At 42.4% G+C, this 17,282-nt stretch overlaps 1 protein-coding gene across 2 annotated transcripts in view; it reads right to left on the reverse strand.

Annotated features, from left to right (window-relative positions):
• Nucleotides 1-17,282, reverse strand: part of LRIG1 (leucine rich repeats and immunoglobulin like domains 1) — a 123,932-nt gene that overhangs the window by 22,998 nt on the left and 83,652 nt on the right. For both annotated transcript variants that reach the window (XM_056524563.1, XM_056524562.1), the window contains exons 4-8: nucleotides 12,813-12,950; nucleotides 11,377-11,520; nucleotides 7,374-7,517; nucleotides 6,566-6,709; nucleotides 2,269-2,412 (exon numbers count right to left, since the gene is read on the reverse strand). In XM_056524563.1, coding sequence (XP_056380538.1) covers nucleotides 2,269-2,412; nucleotides 6,566-6,709; nucleotides 7,374-7,517; nucleotides 11,377-11,520; nucleotides 12,813-12,950 — 714 coding nt within the window. The remainder of the gene's footprint in view (nucleotides 1-2,268; nucleotides 2,413-6,565; nucleotides 6,710-7,373; nucleotides 7,518-11,376; nucleotides 11,521-12,812; nucleotides 12,951-17,282) is intronic.

Consider the following 17,282-nt stretch of genomic DNA (forward strand, 5'->3'; position numbering starts at 1 on the left):
TGTGGTTTTGGCAGCATGGAACAGGTGACCGGTTCTCTAGTAGCATGAAAAAAAAACGTATCCCCTATCCGAAGGATTGGGGATAAATTTTAGATCACGGGGGTCCGAGCGCTGGGGGCCCCCGCGATCTCCTGGTTTAGAGCCCCGGCTCTCCTTCACAGAGGCACATCACAACCCCGCCCGAAGCGGGAGCCACCATGCCCCCACATATAGCTCTATGGGAGAGGGGACGTGACGGCCCCTGCTTAGGGTGGGGGTCATGACGCGCCTCTGTGAAGAAGAGCTGGGGCTCTAAATAGAAGATTGTGGGGCCCCAGCACTCGGATCTAAAATTGTATTAGTATTGTTTATTACACACAATGTACACTGTATCCTTAAAGGACAAGTATAATGGAAAAAAAACGTATCCCCTATCCAAAGGATACAGTGTACATTGTGTATAATAATCAATACCAATACAGTGGTGTGTGTATATGGAATACCTGTTTGGATATTTTAGTGGTTAATGGGGCTGTTTGAGATTTAGAAACAGTGCCACACTTTTCTTTAGGTAGAATCTGGCATTGCAGCGTAATGAAATGCCCTTGAATCTTAGGCCATTGGTCTATGTTTAAGGTTGTGTGAATACCGAAACGTGTCAGATCCATGTCTGTCTGTGCTGTGTGGACACTGTCTTAGATTATCCAATCAAGCAAGAGGTTTTATGGGACCTTTTCAGCTGGAATATCTGTATGTATTGCACCCTATCCATTGAAGACCCCACTCTGGGCCCTCAGTGCTTCCTAAAGAGGTGATAGCTTGTTTGTACTGTGTACACTTTGTCTGTGTTATTCCTGATCAATATGTGACTTGTATCCTACATTGTTTAACAGTTCTCCCCCCTGCAGGCTCCGTATCTAAAAGGTACATTTCCCTAAGCTAAGAAGCAGAGTGGCCATAATGTAGCTACCATAATGTCTCCCTTACATAGAGAAGACAAAATCCTGCTTCCTTGTATCCCTCACATACTTTATTTTTTTAAAGCAGCAGCATAGAAGACATTAGAGAACAGTACTGAGCAGTGTAAGTGGTGAATCTAGCACTGGAATGTGCAACACTTGGAACAGCAACATGTGTGTCTGTGCCCCTTTCTCGCTTTCTCCATCTGAAGCTGCTTTCTCCTCCACCCACCCTTTCCCTCTCCGTAGACTACTGTTGGTAGCTGTAATCTGATCTCTCAACGAGCTGAAAATCAGTCTCCATGTTAGGGTCTCTGAAGGTAGATTTTTACCATTGAAATGAGGTTATCCTTAGAAGGCAATGGGGAGGAATAGAAGAAGTGGCTCATAAGTGGAGAAAGAGGCAGTTTCTTATTTATGCTTGCAGTATACATTTAAGAGGAAAACTAATAAATGGCAGTACCCATGGGCATTAAAAAAAGATCAGCCTGTCCTTAGACTGCCTTCTATGGTTTAAATGCCAGTGTTTCCCAAGCAGGTTGCCCCAGCTGTTGCAAAGCTCAGCCTGCCCAGACAGCCTTTGGATGGGAGTTGCAGTTTTGCAACAGCTGAAGGCACCCTGGTGGGGGAAAAACTGACATAGATGTTATGATCCTTTTCATTTGTATGAGGCAAAAAGAGGGACAAACAGATGTAGCAGGGCTGAATTTATGTCCTTAGAAAAAAAAAATACAGACAACACATTACCGGGGGTTATGTAAAACAACAAAACCCAGCCCTGCTACATCTGTCTATCTCACAGATATAGCAGAGCTGAGGCAATAGATATCACCCCCTCCCCAAACACAACATGATTCCTATCCAGCTGTTATGCTTTCAGGCCATGCGTGAGTAACAGAAGATAAAATTGTAAAGATAATAAAAAGGATAAAGATATGAACTGTCTATGCCACTGTGTGTTATAGATAACTGTACTCTCTCTAGCACAGTGTTTCCCAACCAGGGTGCCTCCAGCTGTTGCAAAACTACAACTGCCAGCATGCCCGGACAGCCGAAGGCTGTCCGGGCATGGTGGCAGTTGTAGTTTTGCAACAGCTGGAGGCACCCTGATTGGTGGAGGCACCCTGATTGGTGGATGCACCCTGATTGCTCTAGTGTACTTCTCCAATTGTTTGAAAGCCACAGGATGGATAGACAGAGCTCTACAGACTGGAAGGTCTTAGGCACAGAAACCTCTCAGCCTCTCCTGCCATATACAACAATAGCCATAACAACAATATTAATCCCAGTAAAGAGCAATAGACCTTAATACTGGTGGGTAAATACTTACAATAAACGCAACTTCTGGAGCCCTTTAAATGCCCCCTCAGCAATGAGATTTATAGAATTATGGCTGAGACGCAGGACAGTCAGAGAGCCGAGATCTGCAAGGCTTCCCTCATCTAAGCGGGTGAGGTTATTATGAGACAGGACACTGCGGAGGAGACAGAAAGATATAATATTTATACCGTATGTGCTGTACAGACGACATTACAGAGGGAGCAGAGACAGCTCTGGAAACATATAAAAAAACAACACTGTAGAGGGGATTCCACGACTGGAATAAAGGTTTTCTGCTGTTTTTCACCAGAAACAGTGCCACTCTTGTCTATGGGCAGTATTTGGTAGTGCAACTCTTACACAGTTCCCAGTCATACCTGTCATGAACAAAAGACTTTTGATGTGTCGCAGAGACATATCGAAAGTTTTAAAATTTGTCGTGGTCTCATTGTTCAGACCCCGAGAAATCACGGGATTGAGTCAGGAGAAATGTCCACTTAGCGTGTTCTCTCCTGGCTCAGTGTAATATGACCAGGACAAACTTACAATACAAGTCTATGGGGCAGCCTCGTGAACTCTCAGATCTTGATTGATAAAAACTTTTGGCATGTCCCTAGGACAAGTCAAAAATGTATTTTATTAACAGAAACACTTTAAAGGGGTACTGCGCTGCTAGACATGTTATTCCCTATGCAAAGGATACAGAATAATGTCTGATCTTGGGGGTCCGGACGCTGGGAACCCCCATGATCTCTGCCGCGGCACCCCCCAGTCATCCGGTGCACGGAGCGAAATCTGGGAATCAAAGCCCTTCCATTCATGTCTATGGGAGGAGGAGTGACTGCTGTGTGCTAGCCATCATGCCCCCTCCCATAGACATGAATGGAGGGGGTGTGGTGCGACGTCACCATTACGGAAGCCCCAGGTTTCCAAGACGATAACGCAGCAGCGCCAACCCGGAGAGCCACAGGGACCCCCGCGATCAGACATGCTATCCCCTATCCTTTGTATAAAGAGTACCCCTTTAATATAAAATTCTTTGAGCCATTCCAAAAAGCCATTTTCTAGCTACATCTGGTCCCGGGAAAACTGCATGACACCCATGGTCACTAATAAAGATCCAACAATGATAGTCATCCAACTTTCCCAGCTGTCTGAATGGCAAACACACCAAGTAGTGATTGATTTCTTTCCTTGTGTCACAGCTTTTTCACAATTTCCAGTCGGTAGTAAATGAAAGCTGACAGCCCCTATGTAATGGCAGGTGGGTTGTCACTCAGCTTTGCCAGAAACAGCTATAACAACAATGGCCAAAGAAACCAGTCATCATGCAGAAAGCTGTAGATGTTGGGCCATGTTTGATGACGGGAACCAAGAACATAAATATTCAGTCAAACTTTTAATAGTGCGGGGATGGGATACAAAGAACAATGTACTTCTAGAAAATTCCATTAAAGAAACAAGATCTTAAACCTGGAGAGCCATGTATCGGAGGTCTCATGTCCCGGGAACATAATCTTGAGATAGTCATCCCTGACTAATGAACTATGTGACACTTCTGAAAGAGTTAACTCTTGTACTGGCGCTCACCCAAAATAATGTCTACACTTACTATTTAAGAATTTAGTCAAGAGATAAACGCATTTCTGAGAAAGTAACCCAAGACCTGGATCTTATAAAAGTAAGAAAAAGTTCACTTTAAAGCAGGAAAACATCTGCCACCGGTGAAACGGGAATATATGAGGTATAAATTGTGACTAAAAGACGAACATATAAAGAAAGGGGCAAAAAGAAGCACAAACCGCAACAAATGGAGGTAATATATGACACCGTACAGAAGGACCATGGAGGGGGCAATAACATATGACTATGTGGCCATACAGTGCTAATAGGAAAGTGAATGACTGCATCTGTTATATGAAAAACATTAAGCAAAATATAGTCTATAAAATATAAAAAGTCATATACAGTGCATGGCTGTCTCTGCTAGTGCTAGACTTTAAATGGAGCTGCTGGGGCATCTGTGACTACTGCTCCAGCCAAAATCCTCCGGAACAGAGAACTTTATCTTAAAGGGCTACTCTGGTGGACAATGTATTATTATTATTTTTTTTAAATCAACTGCTGCCAGAAAGTTAAAACAGATTTGTAAATTACTTCTATTAATAAATCTTTACCCTTCCAGTACTTTTTAGCAGCTGTATGCTACAGAGGAAATGCTTTACTTTTTGAATTTATTTTTTGTCTTGTCCACAGTGCTCTCTGCTGACACCTCTGTCCATCTCAGGAACTGTCCAGAGCAGGACAGGTTTGCAGAATGGGGATTTTCTCCTGCTCTGGACAGTTCCTGATACGGGCATCAAGTGTCAGCAGTGAGCACTGTGGACAAGACAAAAAAAAAGACAAGAATTTTCTCTGTAGCATACAGCTGCTAAAAAGTACTGGAAGGGTAACGATTTTTTTAATAGAAGTCATTTACAAATCTGTTTTAAACACATTATCCTATGAATGCATTATTATGGACTTCTGGTACCCCTTTAATGATCAATGGGGGTCCCAGAAGTCCATAATAATACATTCATAGGATAATGTGTTTAATGGGGAAATCCTGTTTCATTTAAATCAGTGGTCTCAAACTGTGGCCCTCCAGATGTTGCAAAACTTCAACTCCCAGCATGCCCGGACAGCCAACGGCTGTCCGGGCATGCTGGGAGTTGAAGTTTTGCAACATCTGGAGGGCCACAGTTTGAGACCAATGATTTAATTGAAGTTCTTAACATATTATGCAACTTTCTAATATACCTTGTGCATCAACCTCTCGCCATATTCAAGATCTCTGCTTGCTGTCAATGTATGTGAATAGTCATGATATACTTTGCACAGATATAATGCGTTTCAGAGGCTCCTGGACTCCAAGGTGATTACCTACAAGTTTACCTACACTGATACACTGTAGCAAACCATCAGGACCATAGGACCATCTGCTGATGCTAATTGGCTGAGCCAAGTATGGAGCACGGGCAGCTCGGCCCAAGCTCCTTCCATGACACTGCGATTAGCTTATCACTGGCTGAGGCGGGATATATCGCTACGGCTGGTGATAAGCTGAGCCCAGGTAAGCGGAAGAAGACAGGCACTGGAGGACCGGGACACCGAGATCGACGCAATTGGGGAACGTCGGCAGTTGAGTCAAAATTTTATTTTTTATTTTTTTACTTTTTGTAGCCTGGGCACAGGAAAAGCACTACAGTACTCTTTTGAGCTCCTAATCTCCCCCTAGTGGTGGCTGCAAGCAGCCAAAATTATATCACTCAACTTTCCATCTATACGGGGGATTTAGAGCTTTGTCACAGAAAAACAGGACTCAGCCCTTAATAATAATAAAAAAGGTGATATTCATTTTTGGGTAGTACTGTAGATGGCAAAGGATCATCGTGAAGCGGAAATCCCTCATGCGTGCCATATAAGGAGCTAAACACATATGCATACTATGTTAATTTAATCCCTTAAGGACGCAGGGATTTTCTGTTTTTGCACTTACGTTTTTTTCCTCATCACCTTCAAAAAATCCTAACGCTTTCAATTTTGCACATATAGACCCATATCAGGGCTTTTTTTTGTGCCACCAATTGTACTTTATAATGACATCAATAATTTCACCACAAAATTTACGGCAAAACCAGAAAAAAAATATTTGTGAGGCAAAATTGGAAAAAAACACAATTTTATTACTTTTGGGGGCTTCTGATTCTACGCAGTGCACTTTTCCGGTAAAAATTACACCATATCTTTATTCTGTAGGTCCATACGGTTACATGGATACCTAATTTATATAGGTTTTATTTTATTTTACTACTTAAAAAAATTATAACTACATGCACCAAAATTAGTATGTGTAAAATTGTCATCTTCTGACCCCTATAACTTTTTTTTACTGCGGGGGAGCGATCCACCCCACTGGACCACCAGGGATGGTTTAAATGTCCCTTTAGACACCACTGTCAACTTTGACAGCGGCGATCTAAAGGGTTAATAGCCGGCTGTGGTGATAGCCGCATGTTGGCTATTAACGGCGGCCCCAGCTACAGGAATCAGCTAAGGGCCACGCGGTATGGTGCGATCTCGAGTCAGGAGCCCGAGTCATACACCGCTTGCTGTGTCAGGACGAGCCAGCTCATCCTTAGGCGGCAACCGGTTAAGAAGTCACTTCTATTTTTGCTACATCCTACATTGCAGTGTCCCATGTGATAGCAGATGGTACTTCATTTAATATTAGCGGGGTACGAGGAGATGTAGGGGTCACTTACAGCTCTTGTAATTTCTGGCAGAAGCTCCAGCCTCCGGAGCTGATTTTGGATATGGAGTTATTGCTGAGGTAAAGTTGCTGTAGAGACTTGAGCCCGTAAAGCGATCCGCTGTTCACTTCTGTCAAGCTGTTATGTTCCAGATGTCTACAGAGACAGGCAGCAGGAGGAAGAATAAAGATGAAACCGGTGGTTAAAGCGCTGCCTTTCCATGCAGTATATACATTCATCATACAAATATTCGCTGCAGATAAAAACAAGATTGTCACTGTTTACCTAACATTTGTTCAGCTGTGGAAGTTCAACTGAAGGGATATGGATCCGCAACCCCGACCTGTGAACTGCGTGGTGTAAAGCAGCCGCTAAACTCAACACACCACCCTGGGATATCTATTAATCATCCCTGGCAAGCGGAGATTATAGAAAGTTTATAATATAGGCCAAAGGCCCATGAGACGCCCCGGGAAGAGGTGTATCCAATGCATATTTCTTGGTTTAAAGCTGTATCTCACTGGGAATCTTATGCCTCGCAATACTGAACTTTTTTGTCAATACTGTTTAGAGAACATATGCATATATTTTAGGACTACTACCACGACGCTTACATTTCCCATGTCAGTAGTGAACACCACGACCACTAGGGGTAGCTTACTTCATGCCGTTCAGTTACTGGTGCAATAAGCTTTCTCTAGTGGTGGCGCCACAATTTTATTATCTACCTCTCCTCTATGTTGGGACTTAGGAGCTCCGTATCACAATCTTTACAATCTTGTTTATACAAACTTTATCCAGCACATTTATTATTACTTACAGAACCTGCATCCTTGCAAGGCCCCAGAAGGCCCCATCAGTGAGTTTGCTGATATTGTTGCGTTGTAACTTTAAAACTTCCAAGCTGTCCAGTCCCTGGAACGTGAGTCCTTCTATCAGGCGAATCCGATTCCGATTGAGTTCCCTACAAATAAAGACAAGTCATGTAACATTGTTACAAAGAACCTTGCTATCTGGTAGTATGCCGGCACTGCGCAAAAGTGGCTAGAGCCCATAGTGTACGGGATAAAGGGCAGGCAGATCGTATCGCATGGCTCTCTAATCTATCCCCTCCCCATCTACACCTCCACTGGGAAAAGAGGACCTGCAAAGAACTAAAGGGCTTTCTACAGAAGTACAAGAGGGATCTAAAGACTCTGATTGTTCCCTCTGCCTTGTCAGTCTGAATTGGTAGTAAAACGATACATGCTTAGTTAAAAAACAAATCTCCCAGTGCACCGGTCTAAAGAAACCAAACATGACTTTCTTATTATTGAATAAGTCCCAGGAGCAAACTTTGCAAGAAGCGCATTGCAGTTAATTAAAAGTAGGGAACCCGCCCGACCCGGAGTGAGGTTTCTGTAACTTAAGGACTATTGCAAGGGCAGATGTAAAAAAATGGCTACATACACAATTACATAACGATAGACACAACGTGCCAAGCTGCTCACTACATCCTGAAGATAAGTGACATCCACATGACATCTAGACTATCTACGGAGGCTTCAGGGCTCAAGAGAAGTCATAGAATTTACACCGTGGAGGAGGCTTTTTCCTGCACCCACAGTCCCCCCTACTGAATGATGCACCAGCTCCCATGTGGTGAAACGGCAAATGCTCTATGGAAATTCTGATTCATTTTAAAATCCTTTCAGCTAAGAAAAACCTTAATAACGTTCCATAGACAGAAAACAATATTACTGTAATCCTAATGTACAAAACTATAATACTGCCCCACATGGACTAAAAATAACTCTTATAATACTCCCACCTAGAACAGAACCAGAACAAACTCTATGGACAAGAATATACAGTAACTTAATATAACTACTAGAATACTGACCTATGTACAAGATTATAACTACTAAAATACTGTCCCTGTTTATACTAACATCTGTAATACAGCTCCATACAGACAAAAATATAACTACTATAACACTGCCTCATATACATGGATATAACTACTATAATACAGCCCGCATGTACAAGAATATCACGTCTGTAATACTACTCCTATTTATATAAATACTATATTTCTGCCACCTATGGACAAGAATATAACTAGAGTGATCCCTCAACTTACAATGGCCTCAACAAATAGTTTCAACATACAATGTTCTTTTCTGGATCATTGTAACTTGAAACCAGACTCAACATACAATGCTACAGACAGTCCAGATCTGTGAAACGTGTCAATGGCTGGAAGAACCGACCAATCAGAATGGACATTCACTGGTAAAACACCTGTATTACTGAAGTGCATGCTCTGACTGGTGTCTGGTAGCACCCCCTATAGTACAGGGAGGTATTACATGTTCTGTACTACTTTTAACCTATGCCATAGTTAGCTGCTCTTTTGGACACTAAGTAAAGGTGGCTCCATTTTACTTTTTTAGCGCACTGTGTGTACTGTAGAGGACCCTGAAGAAGCTCCTGTCCTCTACATAGAACAGTGTTTCCCAATGAGGGTGCCTCTAGCTGTTGCAAAACTACAACTCCCAGCATGCCCGGACAGCCAAAGGCTGTCCGGGCATGCTGGGAGTTGTAGTTTTGCAACAGCTGGAGGCACCCCCGTTGGGAAACACTGAAATAGACAATGATTTACAGCTCCCAGCAGATCTTTCTTACTTTTATATGTAAGGATTTGCTTTATCTATATTAGTTATCTACTTATTTTTCTTTAATCCTCACATTTTTCCTATTTTTGATGACATTTTGGTGGCTTCAGAACCAATTACCAGGTTTCCACTGAGTTCTGGTCTCAACATACAATGGTTTCAACATACAATGGTCGTCCTGGAACCGATTAATATTGTAACTTGAGGGACCACTGCGCTATATAACATGGCTATAACAACAATAATACTGCCCCATGTATAACTACTATAATAAATTCTTATATATAGAAGGCAGTAAATACTATAAGGCTGCCTCCTACATACAAGAATAACTACTATAATACTGCTTCATATATACAATAACTACTATAATACTGCTTCATATATACAATAACTACTATAATACTGCTTCATATATACAATAACAACTACTATAATACTGCTTCATATATACAAGAATAACTACTATAATACTGCTTCATATATACAATAACAACTACTATAATACTGCTTCATATATACAAGAATAACTACTATAATACTGCTTCATATATACAAGAATAACTACTATAATACTGCTTCATATATACAAGAATAACTACTATAATACTGCTTCATATATACAAGAATAACTACTATAATACTGCTTCATATATACAAGAATAACTACTATAATACTGCTTCATATATACAAGAATAACTACTATAATACTGCTTCATATATACAAGAATAACTACTATAATACTGCTTCATATATACAAGAATAACTACTATAATACTGCTTCATATATACAAGAATAACTACTATAATACTGCTTCATATATACAAGAATAACTACTATAATACTGCTTCATATATACAAGAATAACTACTATAATACTGCTTCATATATACAAGAATAACTACTATAATACTGCTTCATATATACAAGAATAACTACTATAATACTGCTTCATATATACAAGAATAACTACTATAATACTGCTTCATATATACAAGAATAACTACTATAATACTGCTTCATATATACAAGAATAACTACTATAATACTGCTTCATATATACAAGAATAACTACTATAATACTGCTTCATATATACAAGAATAACTACTATAATACTGCTTCATATATACAAGAATAACTACTATAATACTGCTTCATATATACAAGAACAACTACAATAAGAGTGCCTCCTATGTACATAAATATATATACTATAGTGCTGTCTTCTAGATATACCGATTCAATGGAAGAGCCTTGACATTTAAAAAATACATAACATTTTACTACAATTTTTCAAAATAAATACAAAATAGTGTAAACTTGGACAGAGCACTCATTTCAATGTACTACATCAGTTCATGTGCTATAACTAGAGATGAGCGAACTTACAGTAAATTCGATTCGTCACAAACTTCTCGGCTCGGCAGTTGATGACTTATCCTGCATGAATGAGTTCAGCTTTCCGGTGCTCCGGTGGGCTGGAAAAGGTGGATACAGTCCTAGGAAAGAGTCTCCTAGGACTGTATCCACCTTTTCCAGCCCAGGGGAGCACCTGAAAGCTGAACTAATTCATGCAGGATAATTCATCAACCGCCGAGCCGAGAAGTTCGTGACGAATCGAATTTACTGTAAGTTCGCTCATCTCTAGCTACAACTGTACTGGGCTGCCTAAAACCTATACCGCTATTTAGCTGCAGTCAGAAAATGACTTACTCCAGCATTAACAATAATCGGCCTAAGCTTGGAGACTGTAGGCAAAGTTTTATTACCAAAACAAATGAAGATTTATTTTACTATCACCTTGTACAACATTTCCTGCCTAACAAGCCCCTGTGTGGTCTGAGCATGTTCGTTCTGTGCCAGACCCCAACCACCGAGCATGATAAAACTACCGATCACATTAAGACTGAGGTTGAGAGGCCCCCGATGGACTGAAAGTCACACAGGCTCTGGCTTTATTAGCTGAAATAGGTCCCTAATCTTTACAAAATAGCCATTTATCTAAGAAAAAGGGGCCTAATACATGGTTTATTGGGTGTTGGTTTTGTATTAATGAACACAGGGCATTACAGAGACTATCACAGTTGGCATAGTGATCCCATGAGGTGCGGCATGTGCAGAGCGGGCAGGGAGCCTTCATTACGTTCCGCTCCCATACTTACAGTTGGGTTAGTAAGGGGAGCCGAAACGCTCTGACAGGAAGCTGCGAGATTCTGTTTTTGCTCAGACGAAGTGTAAGCAGAGACCGTGACAGGTTGTCAAATGATCCAGACTCCAGGCTGCTCAGCTTGTTGCTCCCCAGGTTGCTGTAGAGAAAGAATATAAAGACATTTGCAGAAAATAAATAAAATGTCAACTATTTCAATACAAGGTAAATGGCATATATGTGAAGAATGGACGTGAACTTTCTTTACAGAACCCTGAATGTCACTGTACAAGATGATCGACGAGACTGAAACTTTAGTAAAATGTTCTAGTCTGAAGGTTGGGCATGCTTGGAATTCAGGGGAATAATAGAAAGAAAAAGAAATAAAGAGATTGAAATCTAGGACTATAAATCGAAGAACAATCATCAATTTAATTTTTTATAAAAATGTATTTTTGGATGCTGCAATGAATGCTGGGGAAAACTGCAGGATTATAACAAGTATATCGATGAGGTTTAAAATCTTGTGGTCCTTGTAAGTTGGCTTTGTTAGCTGTCGACCCGGAGGAAACACTCAGGTTACAGTTTGGTAGCTAAAAGTTACTGAAGAGTCCAAGCGTTAAAAGAGTATTCTGACTTAAAGGAGTTATCTGGGAATAGAAAAAAAGAGCTCATTTCTTCCAAAAACAGCACCACACCAGTCATCTGTCTGTGGTTTTACAACTTGGCTCCAATCACTTCAATGGGACCAAGATGCAATACCAAACACAACCTGAGGACAGGTGTGATTGCATTGTCTAAGGAGCCATCAGAAATATCTGAGCATTGTACCATTCTGGAGATCTTATCCTGCGGACAGGGGATACGTTTATTTAAGTCAAAATACCCTTTTAAATGGTCATTATAATTTAAAACAACTTTCCTCCATGTAATAGCCTTGGTGATTGTTCACATATTTGTTTATCACTTCACTTACTAAAAATGGCTCCTTACCACCTAAGTCTTGGCTACTAGGTGTCTCACTCCTCTGTAATCTGCTGTTCACCGCCTGTTAGGGGAATTCTGTCTCTAGCAGAAGAAAAACCAAGTTGGAGCACAGGAAGTTGGGTTGGGGGCTTAGCTTATGTGAAGGAGAAAGCCTGAGAGCTGTGTTCATGCTAGCTGAGCCGTCTACCTTCTCTAGAGGAGTCACACACGGTCCCTGAATGTATATCAAGGCTTCCATCTCATCTCTGACCACCTACAAAGTTTCGGACAGCTGCCCCTTGTGTTCATACTACTGTATGTGCACAGAGCTGCCTCCTGATTGTAATTACCACTCTCTCTTTAGCTTACCTCTAGCAGCAGCAATTCAGTTCTGACAGTCTAATGTTTATGGTCAGCTTACAACGAGGGACTATATAGTCTAATGTGGAAAGTAATATAGGTAGATATAGACAGACTAATACTTACAGGTCCTTTATATTAAGACGTAAAGGAAATAAACCGCTTCGGATTTCTGTAATTTCATTAGAGCTCAGGTCCAGGGTCTCTAGTGATGTGTATGGGATCAAGTCTCTCTGCTCAATATTACGAATCTTATTGTGATGCCTGGAAGAAATATTAAAGGATATCATTATAGGAACTGACGGTTTAATTTTTGTAACATTATATCACATGTAACGTTTTGACCTACAACATCTCAAAGTAAAGTACCATCCATTCCATGCCACCTGCTGACATGTACCCAGCCTTCTGTAGTGTTCTATGCATCTTGTGCTATAAGACCTGGGATGATATGGGGTAATAATACCTCAAAGGGACTGGAGGTTCGTTACAGTAAGGGTCATCTGTGCCTATGTGGCTTTAGTTCATCTCACAGGAAATGAATACTTTCATATCAGGGAGAAAATAAAAGCATCTTCTTCACGAATCTGCTGAGTCAGTGCTTCCCGAGGGAAGCTGGACAAATTCTAAGGCCGGCTGCAAAAAATTGTGTTTGTTCAGGTGGGAATTCAATCCACAAAAACAAGGACAGGCCAGTGACTGAATCTGTGAAGTTGGGAGGCCAGAATGAGCAGCATATGAGCTTGCTTCCAAAAATGGAGGGTTGTGGGCACATGATGATTTCCATGGAGTGCCTGTTATAAACATTGTATTTACCAGCCAGAAATAATCCCCATGATTGGACCAAATTATCTGGAAAACCAGAGGATCTAAAGGACGACAGGCAAACTCCATGTAGATCAGTGGTCTCAAACTGTGGCACCCCAGATGTTGCAAAACTTCAACTCCCAGCATGCCCGCACAGCCCGTTGGCTAGGGGCAGAGTAACCCTTTAAAGGGGTTCTCCTGTGCTTAGGCATATTATCCCCTATACAAAGGATAGGGGGAAAAGATACCCGATCATGGGAGTCCCGCTGCTGGGGACCCCTGTGATCTTGCACGCGGCACCCCGTTTGTAATCAGTCCCCGGAGCGTGTTCACTCCGGGACTGATTACGGGCGACTACAGGGCGGGCGGCGTGTGATGTCACGCCCCCGTGTGATGTCACGCTCCGCCCCTCAATGCAAGCCTACGGGAGGGGGCATGACAGCTATCATGCCCCCTCCCGTAGGCTTGCATTGAGGGGCGGAGCGTGACATCACACGCCGCCCGCCCTGTAGTCACCCGTAATCAGTCCAGGAGTGTTCGCTTCGGGGACTGATTACAAACGGGGTGCCGCATGCAAGATCACGGAGGTCCCCAGCGGCGGGACTCCCTCGATCAGGCATCTTATCCCCTATCCTTTGGATAGGGGATAAGATGTCTAAGCACCGGAGTACCCCTTTAAGAGAATTCACAGTGGTCTTATTCACAAAATACTTCCTTGTATTTTAAAGCCATGCAGGTCCAATTTACTATAAGTACAAATACCACTCAATATACACTGTAACACATTCATCTGGCTTAACATGAACTTTAGAGCTAGGGAAAAGCCAATCAGTGATGTGTGCTTTACTTCTCTAGCTTTCTCCAGTGCCTAGAATATATTGTCACGTTTGTTTTTTTATGTAGAGGTCAGTCTTTTGTTATGAAATCAAAGAATGTTCGACTCCATAAAAAAAATCACAGCAAATTTACAAGAGTACAATTATTAAAAACCACACAATAAAGACTGAGGAACGGGAATTTATTGAGATTTATTAAGATTATGATCTCTTTAAACGTCATATACTTTCAAAGCACCAAACAAAATTAACTGTGGAGTAAGAACCAGTCATTGATTTATTTTACAACCGCGTAAAAAAAAATCCTCAGCAATATTTTTCATAGCCTGTTAGCTATTAAACCGTGCCTGAAAATGGCCTGTGTAATTGGACATTCTTATAAGCATAAAAACGTAAGGCACCTTCCGCACCTTCAACTCTCCTGGCTTGACATCGGAGTTTGAAATCCATCCAAAACAACTAGAAATGATAAAAGAATTTCCACTTTATTTAACGTTCCTGATACATTCCATGAAACAGGAATCGGCTGCCAAAATAGAGGTGAAAATGGATTCAGTCACTAGAATGGATGTCTTTTTGCGACTGAAGAAAGGTTTTGAACTGAAACGCGTGATGTCACATGTCTCCTCATGGAAGGTCTTCTCGAACCAGTGGTATAAATAGATGCTAACCTAAATTTTATTTGATAAAGATGAAAGGGAAACTTACAGCAGGGTCACCCTCACAAACCTAAATATACAGGTAGGTGGTGCGGGTGATCCTGTTGCTAACTCTTCTTACCGGGTGAAAATCGGTGCAGCTGTTCAGGAGATATTCATCTTGTTGCTAATATGGTATTTTCTTCTTAACTGCAATGGAGGCAGCTGCTGCTGTATGAGTAATGCTTTTTTCTGCGCGCTCCCTTCTGCCGATAACTCCTCCCCCCCTGGAGTCAATGGATGAATGGGCAGGATTATCAGCAGAGCAGAAGGCATTGCACATACAGCAGCATCGCCTCCAGTGCTCATAAGGAAACAACCCTACTAGAAACAAGACGAGTACAGTGGTCCCTCAACATACGATGGTAATCCGTTCCAAACGGACCATTGTTTGTTGAAACCATCGCATGTTGAGGGATCCGTGCAATGTAAAGTATAGGACAGTGGTCTACAACCTGCGGACCTCCAGATGTTGCAAAACTACAACACCCAGCATGCCCGGACAGCCGTTGGCTGCGGGGTAACGCTGCCTGCCTAATGCGGGGTAACGCTGCCTGCCTAATGCGGGGGAACGCTGCCTGCCTAATGCGGGGGAACGCTGCCTGCCTAATGCGGGGGAACGCTGCCTGCCTAATGCGGGGGAACGCTGCCTGCCTAATGCGGGGGAACGCTGCCTGCCTAATGCGGGGGAACGCTGCCTGCCTAATGCGGGGGAACGCTGCCTGCCTAATGCGGGGGAACGCTGCCTGCCTAATGCGGGGGAACGCTGCCTGCCTAATGCGGGGGAACGCTGCCTGCCTAATGCGGGGGAACGCTGCCTGCCTAATGCGGGGGAACGCTGCCTGCCTAATGCGGGGGAACGCTGCCTGCCTAATGCGGGGGAACGCTGCCTGCCTAATGCGGGGGAACGCTGCCTGCCTAATGCGGGGGAACGCTGCCTGCCTAATGCGGGGGAACGCTGCCTGCCTAATGCGGGGGAACGCTGCCTGCCTAATGCGGGGGAACGCTGCCTGCCTAATGCGGGGGAACGCTGCCTGCCTAATGCGGGGGAATGCTGCCTGCCTAATGCGGGGGAACGCTGCCTGCCTAATGCGGGGGAACGCTGCCTGCCTAATGCGGGGGAAGGCTGCCTGCCTAATGCGGGGGAACGCTGCCTGCCTAATGCGGGGAAACGCTGCCTGCCTAATGCGGGGAAACGCTGCCTGCCTAATGCGGGGGAAGGTGCATATTGAGCCAATAGTGAAACTGTATTTGGATTTCAGATTTTACCCAATCAAAAGGTAAAAAGCTAATCTGACTATAATACCAGGCTGGCATCACCCACAGGTGGTTACATAGGAAGCCACATCTGGAAATCAACTTTAAAATTATGAAAATGTCCCCATGAATTTACAAAAAGTGAGACTCCCCTCCAGCCTGAAAGATGAGAGACATCACAAGAACTGCCCTCTATCCATATTATGCCGAGATCTCTGGGAAAATACAAAGGAAAACTTTGATATGGAGCTTGGAGCCACATGACTGTACTTGGCTAGAGGGAACGCGAAGAGTTCAGTAATATCTATCAGATGCATTCTAGAGACTTTCAAAGTGAATCACAGCTCAATAATTGGAAACAGCTTGTGAATCCCAAATACCAAATAGGGCAATAAGAATACGTTGGAAATACCACCGTTATTACTGTGATTAGGTGCCAGATGCATAATTGTAACCAAATGTACCGCATGTAAGCAATTCGTCCGCAGCACTAACCTTGATGAAACTAGTTTGTATCTAATGTGTAACATGAGGTAAACGCCTTTGTTAACAATAATTGCGTTTGCTGCTCTTTTTAGTTTTCCCTAGGTTTACATATTTTAGGCATTAAGGTTGTATTACGCTGAAGTGGTTTCTGGATTATTGTGGTTAGGTCAGGCTTTACGAGGAGGGTTAAAAGCTTAAATTATATTGATCTGTAATTTAAATGTCTCTTGGAAGCAAGTGATGAACAGATAAGGGAAGTGTGAAGAGAAGGCTGCAGCATGCGTTACATCATAACAGCGATAAACGGGAGGAAGATAATGCAAGACAAACCTCATGATACGGTAGAAGAGGAATGATAAAACAAGCATGTGCACTAGAATCTAAAAATAGGGAAATTAAAGGGGTACTCTGGGGGGGGGAAACTATTTTTTTTTATTTTTTTTTTTAAATAAACTGGTGCCAGAAAGTTAAACAGATTTGTAAATTACTTCTATTAAAAAAAATCTTAATCC

The sequence above is a fragment of the Hyla sarda genome, chromosome 6 (assembly GCF_029499605.1).
Source record: "Hyla sarda isolate aHylSar1 chromosome 6, aHylSar1.hap1, whole genome shotgun sequence".
NCBI lineage: Eukaryota > Metazoa > Chordata > Amphibia > Anura > Hylidae > Hyla > Hyla sarda.